This window comes from Mus musculus, chromosome 16 (genome assembly GCF_000001635.26).
Source record: "Mus musculus strain C57BL/6J chromosome 16, GRCm38.p6 C57BL/6J".
Classification (NCBI taxonomy): Eukaryota; Metazoa; Chordata; class Mammalia; order Rodentia; family Muridae; genus Mus; species Mus musculus.
In genome coordinates, this window is record NC_000082.6 from 48812780 (window position 1) to 48831791 (window position 19012).

The window sequence follows — 19012 nt, forward strand, 5'->3', positions numbered from 1 at the left end:
TTTATGATGTATAAACATTTTGCTGTATAATTTATATGATTTGGCTCTTTTATGACCAGGGGCTCACTGAAGTAGGAAAAGGACCTAATATTAATCAAAGACAATGTTTAATCCCATCCTTTACATTCTGTTTAGTTTCACAGACATTAGATAGAGTCATAGATTTTGCAGTGGAACAGAGAGACATGGACTCTAGTCCTATGAGGGCCTGAAAACACTGCTCATTGGTGACCTTGGGTAAACCACAGTGATCACCTCAGTCTTCAATGGCTTTTGAGTGACAAATGTCCTTTGAGTGACAAAGTAAATTTTGTTCCATTATAAGCTCTAAAACGATTGCTATAATCTTATCTAGGGGGTGGGGTGTGGTTGGTGGAAGCAGTTCTTTGAAGCTCTAACTTTGTAAACTTATCTGTTTACTTCTTAGCTGTTCTGAGACAATGAATTCCCTTCTCCTCCAGTAATCACAGCCATTAACATTGTAACAAACACAACCCAATATCCACACTTATATCTAGAAGGTAATTAACAGTCACCTAACTGAATGTAAGACCTGCTCAGAGGAAGGGACTCTGTGCCTGGTACTGCAAACCTGCCAACCACCTGTGGCTAGTGAGATCGTGGTCCTTAGAAGAAAGCCCACTAGTGCCATTTTCCTAAGGCAGTATAATTTCTGAATGTGTTTTATTTATTCCCTGCCCACAGTTAAGTATAGTTCTCACTCATCAAAGAAACGTCTCTGTGCAGCAGATGGAGACCATCACAGAATCCGCAATTGGTCAACACACTGGGAGAGAATTGGTCTGCTACAAGGATAAGTCTCATGATCATCCAATTATTTCAAGCAATCAGTCCTAGACACATATACAGATGGACTCAGCAGATTATACTTATATATACTATGTGTGTGTGTGTGTTGTAAATTTGAGATGGAGTTATGAGGGGATGACCACAGGAGGAGTTAGAAGGTGTGAGAGAGGAATAGAAATGATGTAAATATAATATTCAAGCATGAAATAAAAGCAGACAAACAAACAAAAAACCAACAAAACCAAAACATTGAGTCAAAATAACTTTTTTTAGAAGTTGTTTTTTTTCTGGCGTTTTCTGACATCAGTGGAAATGTAACACTGTTTTCTCCACTGTTTTATCAGCTGTGGTAGTAATTTTTATCCTGGTAACAAAATTGCTAATGTAAGTGGCTGGCTTACAGTTCAAGGGTGTAGCCCATCATAGTGGGAAAGACATGTGGAAAGGCTGGTCACACTGTATTTGTAAGCTGTAAGGAAGTAGAGTGAGATAAATGCTGTTCTGTTTCTCCATCTTATTCAACCCAAGACCCAAAACTCATGAAGTGGTTCGACCAAGTCTTAGGGTAGATTTCCTACCTCGATTAATAATAATAACAACAACAACAACAACCTCCCTGCACAATATTTGTTTCCATGGTGAGTCTAAATTCTGGCCTCAGTGTGTCTCTAGAACTATGGTGCAAAATTCCATGGATCCTCTCAGTCTTGCATATTTCATGCCTGCAAAACCAGTGCTCAATGGACCATGCTGCCAGATCTGACTACCACATGTGGATGGAGGTTGTTCTCCTTGGCCCACAGTTGTGCCCGTTTCTGTGCACTGACTGTGAGGAAGCATTTCCCTAGGATGTTGCTTTTGAGTCCCTTCAATGGTGTTCAAAGGAGGTTCTCTCCTTTCAAATGAATTTGTATGTTCACAGCATGGAAGCTTCACTGCTGGGATTGGGCTTTTGTGAGACTTTTCCTGTTCTCTGAGTGAAAGAGTTCCAGGTTCTCTTCAGCAACACTAATCTCAGCTGCTTTCCAACATGCCTTGTCTGTAATTTTAAACTCCTTCATGTGCTGCAGATTTGTAATATCTTTTGGCTTCATCTTTTGGTCTGTTACTGCAGAGCGGGAAGAGCAGTAAGCAATAGCCATGCTGCAGTCTGAATGGAATCCCACTTTGAAATTTCCACTGCTGAACGAATTAGTCCATTTCTTTTCAATTCAGCCATAATGGAGTTCTCATGGCACAAGCAAACAGCCATGTTCTTTTCTGGAGTATAGCATCAATTGCCTCTATCCCAGTTCCAAATGGAGTACTTGTTCCCCTCTGAAACATAAGCTAGGCATCCAATGTTTCTCTTTCTGTTGAAATTCTTGTCTTCTAAGCTCCCACCAGAATGGCCCAGTTACAATCTGCTTACACCATTATGGAGTTTTTGCAGCTTCAAATTCCAATCTCTCCCACAATCCTTTGGCAAACTAGCTCCAAAGATTTACAAACCACATGGTTAGTTTCTCACATCTATAAACTACTTCAGAACCCAAAGTTCTGTGTTAACCACATTTCTCATAAGCACTTAAGGAAAGAAAGGTTTACTTTTGGCTCAGAAATCATAGGTGTGGTCCATCATGGCAAATAATGGCAGCAAGAGTTGAAGCAGCTGGTCTTATTGTACCACACAGACAGGGAGCAGGAAGAGATGAATGCTGGTGTTCAGCCAGATTTCTCCCTTTTATCCTGCCAGAGACCCGAGCCCACCAAATGCTGGCATCCATATTGAGGGGGTGTCTTTTCACATCAACTAATCTGATATAGAAACTTCCTCAGACACATGTCCAGGTATTTGGTTCTATGGTGGTTCTTAATCCCCATCAAGTTGAGAATGTTAATCATTATGCCAAACATATGTGCCAGAAAGGGTAAGTTATATGACCCAGAACTGAAGAAAGAGAAATCAGAGGTGAGAAGAAAAGAAGAAGAAAAGACAAAGCCTCCAAGGATAAGTGGGTTATCTCAGTCCTTTGTTTTGCTCAGAGTCTAGCCTCAGAATGTTCTACTTGCCCCCTGTGACTATAGGAAGACACCATCAAAAGGTACACAGAGAACAGAGGGATGAAATGCAAAAAGATCAATCGAATGATAACTTTTGGGGGCCTGCCAATGTGCTCTGGAGTCAGGTACCGTGTTTTTCCTTCCTTATTTCTATATGAAGAATAAACAGATTTTCTATTAACATTTACATAAATAAGATTATCCTGCAATTTAAACAAGAAAGAAAGAAAGAAGGGTGTCTGAACAGGTGTTAAGCAGGGCTACCATTAAGAAGTCCACAAAGCGGACACTATACCCCTCCTTAGATTTGGGAACAAAACACCCATGGAAGGAGTTACAGAGACGGAGTTTGGAGCTGAGATGAAAGGATGGACCATGTAGAGACTGCCATAGCCAGGGATCCACCCCATAATCAGCATCCAAACGCTGACACCATTGCATACACTAGCAAGATTTTATTGAAAGGACGCAGATGTAGCTGTCTCTTGTGAGACTATGCCGGGGCCCAGCAAACACAGAAGTGGATGCTCACAGTCAGCTAATGGATGGATCATAGGGCTCCCAATGGAGGAGCTAGAGAAAGTAGCCAAGGAGCTAAAGGGATCTGCAACCCTATAGGTGGAACAACATTATGAGCTAACCAGTACCCCGGAGCTCTTGACTCTAGCTGCATATATATCAAAAGATGGCCTAGTCGGCCATCACTGGAAAGAGAGGCCCATAGGACTTGCAAACTTTATATGCCCCAGTACAGGGGAATACCAGGGCCAAAAAGGGGGAGTGGGTGGGCAGGGGAGTGGGGGTGGGTGGATATGGGGGACTTTTGGTATAGCATTGGAAATGTAAATGAGCTAAATACCTAATAAAAAATGGAAAAAAAAAAAACTAGGAATGCATGGGTATTTGAGCATGTCAAACACATACCAGAAAAATCAATCCTGGCCCTGAACTTGTTGAACACACCAGAACACTTCAGATAGTCATGTCACACACACACACACACACACACACACACACACACTGCCAAATCATTCACACACAAAAAAAAAAAAAAAAAAAAAAAAAAAAAAAAAGAAGTCCACAAAGCAATTACCTCCTGGTGAAGGATCAAGCAAGAGGATTTCCCTATGGGACAGGTGACTGCTATCCTTGTCCGCTGACAAAGAAGAGAGTGGAAGAACATATAAGTAGGATCACCCTTCTTGGCAGTGACCCACAGCCAAGGCAGCTGTTGCTTATCAAGGACACACTCAAGTTTATTGTGGTGATGTGTCAAGACACAGAAAATATTTACATATGTGTGCATATATATTAAGAGTGTACAGGTCTACATTCTCAAAGTAACACATCCAGAAGACCATTTCCTGAGCTTTCTGGAGAGTGAATCTGCTCTTAGGGGAAAACTCTTCCCTTTCCTTCTCCAAAAAGCTAGAACTGAGGTAAGGAAGCTGATGCGACTCCCCGTTTACTCCCTTGACCTTACACATCGTCCTCTCTGCTCCTTTACAGCCACACCAGAGCTTGGAGACTCGCGTTGTTTCCCTTTGTCTTCTAGCTCCAGGAGGCTGACTTTCTACAGTATGAAGCCTACACTGTGTTTCCTTTTCATCCTCGTCTCCCTTCTCCCACTGATAGTCCCAGGGAACGCGCAATGCTCCTTTGAGTCTTTGGTGGATCAAAGGATCAAGGAAGCTCTCAGTCGTCAAGGTAAGAGAAGGGGCAAGGAAAACCCGAGCTTAATGCTTACTTAGGCCACCTATTCCTAACCCTTTTCTTCATCTCTGCCCATTCCAAGATCCCAGCCTCTAATTGGTCCTAGGGAATCCTACTTCCCTCTTCAGGGATTCTTTATGGTATCCTACTCTTCTCTGAGCTCTTGATCAAAAGCTAAAGTTTCTTGATGAGGAGGAACAAACAGGGTGGTGGGTGTAATGTAGCAATACTTTATGAGTTAAGTATAACACTTTACAGCCAACTTATGAGCTAAGAAAAGCTATTACTTTCTCTTCACAAATTAAGAAATTAACTTGGGGTCTGGAGAGATGATTAGGCAGATAAAGGTACTTCCAGAGAGGACCTGGGTTGCAGCCTGATATTCACTTGGTGGCTCATAAACATTTGTAACTCCTGTCACAGAGGATCTGATGCCCTCTTCTGGCTATCACACACACACACACACACACACACACACACAAGGCATGCATGTGATGCACAGATGTACATGTAGGCAAAATACCCATGCATTAAAAAAAAACCTTCTAAAAAAGATATTAAACCTTAAAAGTTAGTGTATAGCTTAATTTTGAAAAAAATTAGCAACTCTAAGATGCAAGAGGACTTTGAAGGAGATTGTGAGAAAGAACATGGGCAGTACCACTTGCTCTTTACTACTCAAGCACCTTCTCTTGACAGAGCCTAAGACGATCTCCTGCACTAGTGTCACGTCTTCTGGCAGACTGGCCTCCTGTCCTGCTGGTGAGTAACTCCACACAGAGAATTTATGTGCAAGATGTCCTATGTTCTTACCCTCAATATTCTAACAATGAGTTATTTTTCTAGATAAAAAATTTTACTGCCATGGAGGTAAGCCATGGTCACTGGAGCCTAGCTATCTTTGACTGATTGTCAGTTCCTTTAAGGATGTTACTGAGAGAACTTGAGTTTCTGTTTTTCCTCTCCTTTCTTTCTATTGTACTCTCATACGTCATCCATTTGCTTCTTGTCTGGGTATGGATATGTCCCTATTTCTTTTCCAATCTATTCCCTTCTATTACAAGGCAAAGAGTCAAGGTGAATTTTCCATCAATTGAATGACATTGAAACACCAAGTATTTTTGTATAAGTGATTTTTGTTTTATGAGTTTAAGTGACTTTTTTTCCTTGAAGATAATTCCCAAAATTGAATTAGTATGAGATTCCTAGAAAGAATAGTTAGGGTCTCATCATCTCTTACAGTCCAAGGGCTCTGACATCTGTGTCTCACATGATCTTGCAGGGATGGTTGTCACTGGATGTGCTTGTGGCTATGGCTGTGGATCGTGGGATATCCGGAATGGAAATACTTGCCACTGCCAGTGCTCAGTCATGGACTGGGCCTCTGCCCGCTGCTGCCGAATGGCTTAAGAATGAGGAGGTTGAGAAACCAATTTCAAAATGATGAGCATAATGAAACCACGGTCTCGACCAGGAAACCTGACTCATTGTCTTCATATTACTAAATAATTCTTCTTGAATAATAAAGGCAGACCTGTACCTTTGCATTATGTTTTTAATGTTATTTCTCCTAGGTTTGAGTGTCTGTTGTCAGAAAATATTTTCAGTATCTCGGGGATTACCCCTCAGTACAGCATGTAAGATGGGTGGTGAAGAAAGATAGGAGAAGCATGAGGAAATAGTGACCCTCTGCTTCTTCTACTTCATCATGATCTATAAAAAATATTGAACGTATTGTTGGCCTGAAATATAGTAAAGCAAAATGCCATGCTTTTGTAGATTTCACCAACTGGAACAGTGAATCCCAAGCCATGTGCAGGAAGGCTTTGCAAGGTGCAGGCAGAAAGGGAAATATAAAACAATTTGTAACTTCTTACAATGTGTGTGTACTCTTTTCAACTTACTTGCCTGAGAAGGCTTTCTGACAAGGTAACTTCTCTGTCATAGTTAGCCATAAGTGCCACAGCCCTCACCGACTGTAAAGTCTTGATTCTTCCCATGTATAAAAATTTACAGAATTCCAAACTAAGAAATAATTTTCTTAAATTTTTTTAATGAAACATTCTATTCATTTACATCTCAAATGATATCCCACTTCCTGGTTATCCCTCCACAAGCCCCCAATCCCATATATGCCCTCTCCTCCCTCCCCTTTGCCTCTTTGAGAGTGTTCCCCCACCCACCTACCCTCTCCTGCTCCACCACTTCAGCATCCCCTAAGCTGAGGCATCAAACCTCCACAGGACCAAGGTTCTCCCCTTTCATTGATGTCAAGCAGGTCCATTCTCTGCTACATTTGTATCTGGAGCCATGGATCCCTCCCTGTACATCTCTTGGTTAGTAGTCTAATCCCTGGGAGCACTGGGTGGTCTGGCCAGCTGATGTTGTCCTTCCTGTGGCACCTGTTGTCCTCCACTCCTCCATTCCTTCTGAGAGCTCCCCAACCAGGGTCCCAGAGCTCAGTCTGATGGTTGGCTCTAAGCATCCACATCTGTATTGGTCAGTTGCTGGCAGAACTTCCCACGTAACAGCCACACCGGGTTCCTGTCAGCAAACACCTCTTGTCATCAGCAACGGTGTCTGGGTTTGGTGTTTGCAGACAGGATGGGTTCCCAGGTGGGGCAGTCCCTGGGCGACCCTTCCTTCAGTCTCTGTTCCCTATTTTTGTCCCTGTTTTTCCTTTGGACAGGAACATTCTGGGTTCAAAGCTTTGAGATGGGTGGATGGCCCCATCCCTCAACCACAGGGCCATGCCTAGAGACTGGAGGTGGTCTCAACAGGTTCCATCTCCCCTTCTCTGAGCATCTGGGCTAAAGTCATCCCCATTAGGTCCTGGGATCCTCTCATTTTCCTGGCATCTGGGATTCTCCTGTGGCTATCCCCAGTTCCTCATCTCCCACTGCTGCATATTTTTATTCGATTTCCTGACCCACTCTGTATCTCTTTCTTGTCCCCTTCAGTACTCGATACTACCCCCCTTATTTCCTCCCACTCCGCTCATACTCCCAGGCCCCACTCCCTCCACCTCCTGAGATCATCGTGCCCCCCCTTCAATGCAGGACTAAAGCATCCACACCCTGGTCTTCCTTCCTCCTAAGCACCGTATGGTCTGTGGGTTTTTCGTAGGCATTCTGAGCTTTGGGGCTAATATCCTCTTATCAGTGAGTACATACCATGTGTGTTTTTTTGTGTCTGGGTTAACTCACTCAGGATGATATTTTCTAGTTTCACCTATTTTAAATGCTGCTATTAATGGTAAATAAACAAGTAACTCAGTGGCTTGGTAGCAAGTATCTTATTAGTTGAGGAACTGCCAGTATGGGGGCATCATGGTTTTGAAGGAGGATATAAATCACTTTTCAACTCTTAGACAATCAAAAATAATTTTTCAAAAAAGAAACAAGCAAACAAACAAAAATGGTACTCTTATTGGCGACTAAGTAGGAATGCAGCTATATTGACTATTACTACAATTAAAACTTCTTTTCCAGCCGGGCATGGTGGCGCACGCCTTTAATCCCAGTATGTCTCAAAAAACAAAAACAAAAACAAAAAACAAAAACAAAACAAAACAAAAAACCAACAAAACAAAACAAAAAAACCCACTTCTTTTCCTGTCTACTCACATTCCTAGTAGATTTCTCACAGTTAATGACCATGAATTATAGATATGCAATTGGGATGCAGCTATTTATGGATAGATACATACTCTATTTAGAGGGTATAAAGACATTGTTCAGTGTTTAGGAGCACATATTTTCTCAGAGGACCTTGGTGTGTTCCCCATACCTACCTGGTAGCTCACCACAATCTGTAGTTCCAGTTCTAAGGGGTTTGATCCCCTCTTCTGTGGGAACCAAGCATACTTGTGGCATGCTTGCAGACAAAACACTCATGTACATGAAACAGAATAAATAGGCCTAATACAAGTTAGAACATGTTTCTAAATACATCGTTTGCATTTACTAATCACACATCAACGTGTTTAATAAAGGTTTGTTCACTTGTGTGGTATTAATCAGTGGAATCAAAGCATGCAGTAGCTATTGCTTTGTTAATCTGATAGAAGCTAGAGTCATAGTGGAAGGGGACACTGCAATTCAGAAAATGCCCCCAGCAGAGTGGCTTTGGGGCAAGTAAGCGTGTGAGGCATTTTCTGTATTAACGATTGATGTGAGTGGGCCCAGATTACTAGTAGTGGGGTCACCCCTGTGCAAGCGATCCTGAATGGTATTAAAAAAACAAAAACGGGGTGAGCAAACCACGGGGAGCACGTCAATGAGTATTTCTCCATGGCCTTTGCCTCAGTTCCTGCCTCCAGGTTCCTGATCTGACTTCCCTAGATGATGGACTACAAGCTGAAGATGAAATAAACCCTTCCCCCTAATTGCTTTTTGTCATGGCATTTTTTGTTTGTTTTTTACACATTTTATATATAATATGTGTGTATGTGTATATGAATGTATATGTGTATACATGTATATATGTATATGTGTATATATATTTACATATATATATGTGTGTGTATATATATATATATATATATATATATATATATCATTCTTCATCTAACTGAAGTCACTTGGGTTAGTATGACTGAAACATCAAATTGCTATGGTGTGCTTTATGTTTTAAAATGCTCCCTTTCTGTGCTGTGTTATCAGGGTCACTAGCCCTTAACCCAAGTCTCTCTCTCTCTCTCTCTCTCTCTCTCTCTCTCTCTCTCTCTCTCTCTCTCTCTCTCTCTCTCGGAGCGGGTGTGGCAGCAGCCTCAAGATGGCACCCAGGACTGCAGCCAAGTCTCATGACTTGCACCTGACTTCCTCATACACCCTGATTAAGCCATGTCCACTGGGTAAACTGCGCAGGTGCACTAGGATGCAAGATCGGACCATATGACGAGTGATGATTCTGGTCAATGGACTGCTGTTATGTGGACTGGGCTGATGGGGTGTGGTTGAGGGGTTATATAAGGGATTGCGATTGGGGGCGGGGGGTGGGTGAGACACAAGATGATTCCTAGAGAGAGATTCCTGCATGCATGTTGAAAGGTTCCTGAATAAACTGCTTTGAGAAGAACACTGTGTCGTCGCTTCCTTTCTGCTGGTCAGAATCAGAGCCAACACACTCTCTCTTAAATCTTAAGTATACAGTTTATTGATTGCGACAGATGTATAACCCCAGGAAAATTCTATATAGCCCTTCTAGTCATTCCTCATGTTTCTCTGACAGAGGGTTTTGTCAGAAATTATTCTTTTTCTTTAACTGTTAAGCTAGAGGTTTTTTTTTTTTTTTTTTTTTTTTTTTTTTTTTTTTTTTTTTTGGCTCTTTGAGACAGAGTTTCTCTATATAGCCCTAGCTGTCCTGGAACGCACTCTGTAGACCAGGCTGGCCTCGAACTCAGAAATTCGCCTGCCTCTGCTTCCCAAGTGCTGGGATTAAAGGTGTGCACCACCACGCCCAGCTAATTTATTTTTTAATAGGTGTTATTGGATATTTTTTATTTACATTTTAAATGTTATTCCCTTTACCAGTTTCAACCCTTCCCCCAAAACTCCCTATACCATCCGCCATACCCCTGCTTCTATGAGGGTGTTCTTCCACCCATCCACCCACTCCTACCTCTCCACCCTCAGTTCCCCTACACTGGGGCATCTATCAAGCCTTCATAGGACCAAGGATCTCCCCTCCCATTGATGCCTGACAAGGCCATCCTCTGCTACATATGCAGCTGGAGCCATATGTACTCCTTTGTTGATGGCTTAGTCCCTGGGAGCTCTTGGGGGACTGGTTGGTTGATATTGTTTTTCTTCCTGTTTGGTTGTAATTCCCTTCAACTCCTTAGGTCCTTTCCCTAATTCCTCTATTGGGGACCCAGCACTCAGGCCAACGGTTGGCTGTAAGTATCCATATCTGTATTTGTAAGGCTCTGGCAAGGCCTCTCAGGAGACAGCCATATCAGTCTCTTTTCAGCATGCACTTCTTGGCATCCACAATAGTGTCTGGGTTTGGTATATGGGATGGATCCCCAAGTGGCACAGTCTCTGGATGGCCTTTCCTTCAGTCTCTGCTTACACTTTAACTCCATATTTGTTCCTGTGAGTATTTTGTTCTCCTTCTAAGAAGGATCGAAGCACCCACACTTTGGTCTTCCTTCTTGAGCTTCATGTGGTTTGTGAATTGTATCTTGGTTATGTGGAGCTTTTGGGCTAATATCCACACCCTCATAGAAGCAGGAGGAGGGAGGATGGGATTGGGGGTTTCTGGTGCTGGGGGAACTGGGAAAGGGGGATAACATTTGAAATGTAAATAAAGAAAATAGCCAATAAAAAGAAGGAAAAATAAAAACGAAGCATATCCTTAAACTATTTCAATGGACCAACACACCAATTGGAAATATTTAGAGGAGCAAATTTCCACTGCTGTAGAAAGTATAACAGTTTTCAGAGAGTTGAGTGACCAGATAATCATATTTTATTGGCCTATGTGCCAAGTGAATTTGCTTACCCAGTCCTCCCCATATGTCAGGGGCAGAACTTCTGTACATGCAGTGAGGCAGAGTAATGGAGGCCACTTCTGTTACAGTAAATCACCATCAGGCTCTTATTTTTAGCTGCTGTACATATTCTTTTTGAGTTGTTAAATGTTGCTTAAGCTTAATAAACCTCTTACTCAGGTGAAAAGGCTTTCATAATTTTCTTCTAAAAAAAATAAAAAGGCAATCTCCAAACACATAACCATTATGGAACGAGAGAGTTAGGTCTAGTCCTGTTTAGAAGTTAGAAGTAGTTAGTCCAGGTAGAAACTCTAAGAAGGCTCTAAACAGACTTAAAGACAACAGGAAGGTGTTTCTACATCCCCATGCTACATTTGCCTTAACACCCAACACTACTTTTGTGAGTAACACTATAATTGGAAGGACTCTAAACTCCTTTCCTATCTTCAAATGCCCTGGCCAATTCTTTTTATTGTCATCTGCTTCCATTAGGTTAGTTTGGACAATAGTCATAGTCAGAAATCTTTGAGCCTAATTAAATACATATGTTAATATAAAAGGCCCCACTCAAAGCCTTTCTTAACAGAATGATTTGTAGAATTTGAGGAATAATAGAAAATTAAAACTTAAAAAAACATGGGCAAGGGGCCTAAAGAAATAGTTCAGTGCTTAAGAGTACTGGCTGCTCTTACAGAGGACCAGGGTTCAGTTCCCCACACTGACATGACATCCTTCAATAGGCTGTAACCCCAGTTCCAGAAAATAGCTCTCTCTTCTGGCGTCTGCGGGCATCAAGAACGTATACAGTGAGTTTATATACAAAGAAGCAAAATATTCACATGCAGAATCATAAACATATCTTAAAAAATCTAAAAATAGTTTTACAAATGACTTTTAGTGTTAATTGTCCTGTTAATTGTCCATGCTCATAGTCCCTTCTTTACCTGCCCTCCCATCCCCCTCCCAGTTTAATTCTCCTACTCCAGTTTTGCCTTTTTCTATAACACTGTGATGGTTTGTACATCCTTGGTCCAGGGAGTGGCACTATTAGAAGATGTGACACTGTTGGAGTAGGTGTAGCCTTGTTGGAGTGGGTGTATCATTGTGGATGGGGGTTTTAAGACCCTCATCTTATCTTCCTGGAAGAATTTTGCTAACCATCTTCAGATGAAGATGTAGGACTCTCAGCTCCTCCTGAACCATGTCTACCTTCATGTTGCCACGTTCTTGCCTTGATGATAATGGACTGAAGCTCTGAACCTGTAAGCCAGCCCAAATTAAATGTTGTCCTTATAAGAGTTGCCTTAGTCATGGTGTGTGTTCACAGCAGTAAAAACCTAACTAAGACAAACACTATATTCTATTTCCTTTTTCTTGGGAGATCTTCCTGTACTCCCTGGTCCTGGTGTTTTACTAGGTATATAACCTCTGTGGTTATTCAAATTATAGCACACATATTGAAGTTGGAAGCTAATAGTCAGAGAAAAGACTAAACATCCAGTATTTGTCTTCTTGGGTTTAGATCACCTCCTTCTGGATGATTGTTTCTAGCTCTATCCATACACCTGAAATTTTCATTATTTTGTTTTTCTTAAGAGCCAGATATTGCTGCATTGTATAAATCTATCATATTTTTAAATTATCCACTTGTCAGCTAATGGACATCTAGGTTATTCTTAATTTCTTACTATTATGAGTAGAGTAGCAATGAACACAGATGGGCAAGCATCTCTGTAGTAGGATTAAGAGTGGGTATATGCCCAAGTATGCTATAGTTAGATCTTGAAGTAGATCTATTCTCAGCTTACGAGGAACCACCCACTGATTTCCATAGTGGCTATACATGTTGTCCCTCCTTCCACAGTGGATAAGTTCTCCCATTCCCTGCATCCTCACCTCATTCATTCTAATGATCTTGGCCACTGGGACTGGGGTAAGATGAACTTTCAAGGTTTTAAGTTTTGTTTTTCCTGATGGTTTAATGATCATGAACATTTCTTTAATTGTTTCCCAGTTATTTGTGTTTCACCTTTTGAGGATTTTCTGTTTAGATCCAGACTCCATTTTTAAATTGGATTGTTTTATAGTTCTTGTTAAAGTTTCCTTATATATTCTAGACACTAGCCCTCCTATAGATATATAATTAGTAAAGATTTTTTCCAAGCCTGTGGCCTGATGCTTTGTCTGAATAATGTTATCTTTCACCATAGAGTAGCTCTTTAGTTTCATGAGGTCCCATTTATTAATTTTGTTCTTAGTGCCTGAGCTGCCAGTATCCTGTTCTAAAAGTGTTTTCCTGTGCAATACAATTTCAGCACATTCCCCACTTTCTCTCCTATCACATTCAGGGTATCTGGCCTTATGTTAAGATCCTTGATCCATTTAATCTTGAGTTTTGAGCAGCATACCATCCAGCTAACTTCTCAGCTTTCTGTTGGTCATCTCTGAAGCTCAGCCTCAGCAGAAAGACAAGGGGGATGGAGGAATCTGGAGGAGAATATCTAACTGAAGAGAAATTTCTAAAAATGCCAAGAATGTGGGATGTGTTTGTAGGGATGGATAAAGAAGAAACAGAAATTATAGGAGAGGGATTAAGGAGGCTGAAGAGGACTAAGAAATGAGGAAACTTACTCAGATGGAAACAATAAGTTTCCTCCCACTACAGGCTGTGCATTGGTCCCCAACAAAAACTGCTAATGGTGAACTTAGGCCCTCCCTAATATCGATAAATTCTGGGAAAAGAAAACTATGGGCTTCTACTGGCATGCAGCTGGCAGGATTTCAAAACTGAAGCAGCTTCACAAGGAGCGGGCTCTGTCAATATTTAATGGAACGCTGATATGAGCAATAAACCTATAAGAAGGTTAAGGTAAATAAGATAAGTAGAGGTGGGTAGCCACTTCATACTTCCAGAGAAAAATATAAGGAACACTGTTTGCTCTAACAAGAAGCAGTTCCTTGAAAAAGAAGTGATTTTGTGAAACTAGAAAAAAAAATCATAAAAGGGGGAAAAAGATAACTTAAGAGAGAGGAGGGGGAAATAGATAAAAAGAGAATATAGATTATACGTAATATGAAAGTAGAAGGGGGGGCAGGAGGAGGGAGACACAGCCTGACGAGGGAAGTGTAGAATGTATGAAAATGCCATAATGAAATCCTATTATTTTGTATAATAATTTGAAAAGCTATTAAATCAGAGTAACCCCAAATCTAGCAGCATTAATAATCATAACAGATATTTAAATTGTATATATCATACCTATATAATTTAGGAAGACATGAACTCTTGCTTAAGTAATGTTTTTTTCTGAGATTTCAGTTTAAGTGCTCACTTCTATGACCATCCAGGAAAAAAAGTAGTGTTTTAAAAATCAAACTATTTTTGTTACTCCTGTCTTTGTTTTGCATTGGAGACAGCAAGTATTCTCTTTTAAATATAAATTTATTTCCTTTATTTTTCCCCCCATTAGTGGCTGAATTGTGCTGTTTCCACTAGGCTAACTTGTTGAAACTTTAACTTCTAGCATCTGAGAATGCTGACTCTTACCTAGAGATCTGGAGACAAAGTCTTTTCAAAGTAAATTAAGGTAACAGGTTAAATAAAATGTGTAGCCAGTGTTTGCTACATTGTGGGTTCTTCTACCCTTCTGTATTCTTTCAACCACCTAACACTAGATAGGAGAGAAAAAAACTATAGAGGAGGGAAAGGGTGTGATGTTATCATTGAACTACTACTTTCTGCTGATTAGGGGTGTTGAGTTCTTTGGGGCAAGTTTGATCTTCACTATCAGGATATCTAATTCTTCCTCTTCCTCTTCCTCTTCCTCTTCCTCTTCCTCTTCCTCTTCCTCTTCCTCTTCTTCTTCTTCTTCTTCTACTTCTTCTTCTTCTTCTTTCTCCTCCTCCTCCCCCTTCTCCTCCCCCTCCCTCTTCCCTTCTCACTTCTCACTTGTGCTTCTGCTTCTTCTTCTTTCTTCTTTTTACACTGCTATTTAACAAACCATGACCAACAACAACCAACAACCCACTCTACCTCTCGAGGCCCTAGAATTTCTATGGTCTCTGAAAAGTGCCCAGATTTCCAGATGTCACACAATCACAGAAACCACCTGCAGCTGGCAAAATCACACCCCTGCTAGAGCAAAAGGCTCTGTCAGCTGCTGTGGACAATCTGAAGCTGCCCCATACCTAACACCTGGGATTAAAACAAAATCGTTTCCCCATAATATTCCTGTGTTTTTCAAAGAAAGCAAAACTCCACAATTGTCGCGATAAAGGTAGGTCTTAGGCTAATTTTATAGGTGTCATTATAAGGTAACTCAGACACAAATACCAGTCAAAGGGAAAACAAAGTAAACAGAGAGAAGGCAGCCAGCTTTAGCCAAGGAGAAAGTTGTGACAGTGGCAACCCTCCTGTCTACAACTTGATTTGTCTTTTTCTGCCAGAATGGTAAGATCCATTGAATGTTTGTGCGCACTATGTTGTGGCAGCTCAAGGAATCAAATATACCAGTGCATAACAAAGGTGTCATGCATCAAAAGAGAAGCCATTCTGACCCCAGACCAAAATGTAGAATGGAGTAAACCTGAGAATCCATACTGATCAAAACCATGAGGTCGACTGAGGTTAGTAAACAATGTCATCGTTATTTTTGTCTATTTCTATATTTGCTGTCCCCACCCCCATGGCAATGAGAAAAGCTTCAGGAGAACTAAGAATTGTACTTTGTTTTTTCCCCTTTATATGCACAGACACTAATAGGTTTACCATATTCCAGTGGATGGCCCATACAGGTAAGGGCACTCCAAATTTAACTCTGTGAGGTACAAACAAAAACAAAAGCAAAAAGACAACAGCATGAAGTTGGGAGGGACCATTTGGGGAGGCATTTGGGGAAGTCTGAGGGAGAAATGAGCATGGATATTTTTGTGTTTCTCTGTATACAGGTACAGAAGCCTCAAGAATAAAGAAAAAAATATAATAGCCGGGCATGGTGGCTCACGCCTTTAATCCCAGCACTCGGGAGGCAGAGGCAGGTGGGTTTCTGAGTTCAAGGCCATCCTAGTCTACAAAGAGAATGCCAGGACAGCCAGGGCTATACAGAGAAACCCTTGTCTTGAAAAACTCAAAAGAAAGAAAGAAAGAAAGAAAGAAAGAAAGAAAGAAAGAAAGAAAGAAAGAAAGGAAGGAAGGAAGGAAGGAAGAGAGAGAGAGAGAGAGAGAGAGAGAGAGAGAGAGAGAGAGAGAGAGAGAGAGAAAGGAAGGAAGGAAGGAAGAAAGAAAGAAAGAAAGAAAGAAAGAAAGAGAGAAAAAAAAATAATAATATTAAGCAAAAGAGTCACCAAAGCTGAAGGAAAGGAAAAGCTGCCTGAGAGAAGCAGGATGTGAGTCAACTGAATGAGGAAGGACTGGCTCTAAGGAGGGGGCTCCAGTGCGTGAGACACTGTGCTTACTAAGAGCATAAGAAGCACAACATCAGATATGCGAAAACAGCAATCAGCTCCCCGGTGATCTCCAACAGTCAAGGAAGGGACTGACTTTTCAAATTCCAATGCGAGCAATATATAAGCCCACTCCTCTTTATACTAGATAAATGTGAAACATTGTTCTGTTACTGACATCATTTCTGGAAAGAAAAAATATGTTTGGCTATGAAATTATTATTTGTTTCTCAGTTTGGGTGTTCTTTATTAACTGTTTCAGATATAGAAACATACTAAGAAGAATGTCTTGAGTCTATTTTTCAAACAAACATACAAATTTGAAAAATCAAAACCATGTTTCTTTATACTTAAAATGAACCAATTTGGCCTCAAAAGCCCATTTATCAATACCTGATTTATTGACATTGATATGGAAGAGGATAGTAATATAACATATAATTTTTCATCAAGTCACAACATTAACATTTACTAAATGCTGGGACAAGCTATGACTATAATTTTACACACGTATCCCGCTTAGCCCTCACTTGCTCTTGTTTGTCCATTCCCAAGATGAAATTGAGGTCCTGGAATGATAAGTAGTTTCTTTCTCCACAGCTAGGACAGGAGAAAACAATGGCATCCTTTGATGTGCACTTGGAAGTCTTTTAGAGACTAAAATGTAAGACCAGGGATTTGAGATTGTTTGTTTAAGCCAAAATTAAAACTTTCCGATAAGTAATGACTGAAAATCCCCAAGAATGTCAGTGAAAAGAAAGTTAGGAAAATACCTTCTTTTTTTCATATAAAGGGAAATTTTGTGAATTTGCTTCATTGGTAGTGAAGAGGTTTCTGAGGGGACAAAAGGATGTACAAATATCAAATGCATAGAAACCTGGGAGAGACAATATGAGAAACAATGAGATAAATCTCTTTCACTACCACAAAGTCTCTGTGAGACCCTCAGCTACAGCAAGTTATTGGAGACCCTACAGTCACTGCAGGAGAGTCTTCAGTATGATGTGTACCTTGGATAGCTAAACTGTAAATATTTAAAGGCATGGTGTCCTTGAGAAGGAAAGAACTCTAACTAAAGTTGAGTGATACATCAAGCGTCAAGGTTCTGCTATTAAACGTACCACTCCACAGACTGATTACTGCAAGGATACTGAACAAATTCCGGGCATATGGGGCCACATTGTGGGCCAGCTGTGACACAGGGAGCCTTCATTGGCTTCATGGCTGGTGGTTCACCATCATTCATTTTTCCCCTTGCTTGTTCCTGTACTGCAGACCAGACCCTTATCACTATAGTATATCTCACTGCCTTGCCCCTTATTCTTTTCAACAGTGGTTCCCACTGAAATCTTTCCATTTGCCAGCTGCAGCTCACAGGATCCACAGCTATTTTACTAATGATTTCCAAATATGTAAGGATGTTTGCTCATTAAACACATGCTAACAGTATTATCAACCCCATTAGCAATTTTCACATTTGTATTCCCTTCTCAAGTGTCTTTGCTTCCTGTTAATGACCTTGCTCCACACGTCCAGCATCTTTCATCAGGGTTATTGACCAGTCGTAGAATCTCCCAAAATGTCTTTTTGCTCCTGTCTCATGGATGTTCTCCGTAGTGTTTGGGCTATGTGTTCCAAATCTGTGTCTTTAACCTAACAATACTCTAAATCTAGAAATGAGTGGACATGGTGGATTAGATAGGATCATTAGACGAAGTTGTCCCATCTCCACTGGACCTTAGGAACTGAAATCTCAGGCAGGTCCCAGAATAATCTGAGTATCTAGAAGGTTTTCTGTTTCTTTTGTTGCTGTTGTTATGATTCTGTGATTTGGCATCTGGAAACCTTGGTCTTTTTAATAAGACACTGGCCAGTCATGCTATATATGACCCACTTTTCAATTAATGTAGCATGGCTACCCCATTTGGAAGTTCTCACTTGAAGGGTCACTTCCTGCTCTGTGTCTTTGTGCCAGGCTACTCTCCTCAGCTTCAAGTCTCACCACTGTATCATCCCCAGCGAGGACTCTTTTCTACTTTTCACTCTGGCTTTTACCTAATGGTAAATCTGTACTGTCATATGTAATGTTTTCTTTTTCCACTGTACTGTAATCTCCACGAAGCAGAGGCTTTCATAATCTCATGCCTGCTTCCCTGACAATAACTAAATATTTGCCTTGGTAAGGAGTATAAGCAAAGTGTTAGTGAATATAAAAATAAAATAGCTTTCACTGAAGTTTACAAGATACTAAAAAGGATTCTGTAAAACAAAATTTGTTTGGGTCAACTGTTTTCATTTCCTCAAGTTGTAATATTGAGACCAGAGATGGGTGTTTAAATGGTACTTCTCCTCTGAGAGCAGAGGTTTGGAGGCAGGACCTAGGAAAATAATCATAACAGGGAGTGTAGTTGAATCTGAAGTGTTAAAGGGTCCTGCCTATTTTTCCAGTTAGTTCTTGATTTTGATAATGAACCATTTAGAAGAAAACAGGGAAAGGGGGGTGTTTGT

At 40.8% G+C, this 19012-nt stretch overlaps 1 protein-coding gene across 1 annotated transcript; it reads left to right on the forward strand.

Moving 5' to 3' along the window:
- The first annotated feature begins 4076 nt into the window (after window positions 1-4076).
- Retnlb (resistin like beta) lies at window positions 4077-6113 on the forward strand. Its single transcript, NM_023881.4, has 4 exons — window positions 4077-4292; window positions 4409-4560; window positions 5266-5328; window positions 5849-6113. The coding sequence occupies exons 2-4, from the start codon at window positions 4434-4436 to the stop codon at window positions 5974-5976; spliced, it is 318 nt and encodes a 105-aa protein (NP_076370.3). The 5' UTR covers window positions 4077-4292; window positions 4409-4433; the 3' UTR covers window positions 5977-6113.
- The last annotated feature ends 12899 nt before the right edge of the window (window positions 6114-19012 follow it).

What these genes read in the sequence shown, in the direction of transcription:
- Retnlb (NM_023881.4), top strand. Translation starts at nt 4,434, where the DNA reads ATGAAGCCTACACTGTGTTTCCTTTTCATCCTCGTCTCCCTTCTCCCA. An exon ending in GGAAGCTCTCAGTCGTCAAG is followed by an intron (nt 4,561 to 5,265) that starts GTAAGAGAAGGG and finishes TTCTCTTGACAG; the next exon opens with AGCCTAAGACGATCTCCTGC. An exon ending in ACTGGCCTCCTGTCCTGCTG is followed by an intron (nt 5,329 to 5,848) that starts GTGAGTAACTCC and finishes ATGATCTTGCAG; the next exon opens with GGATGGTTGTCACTGGATGT.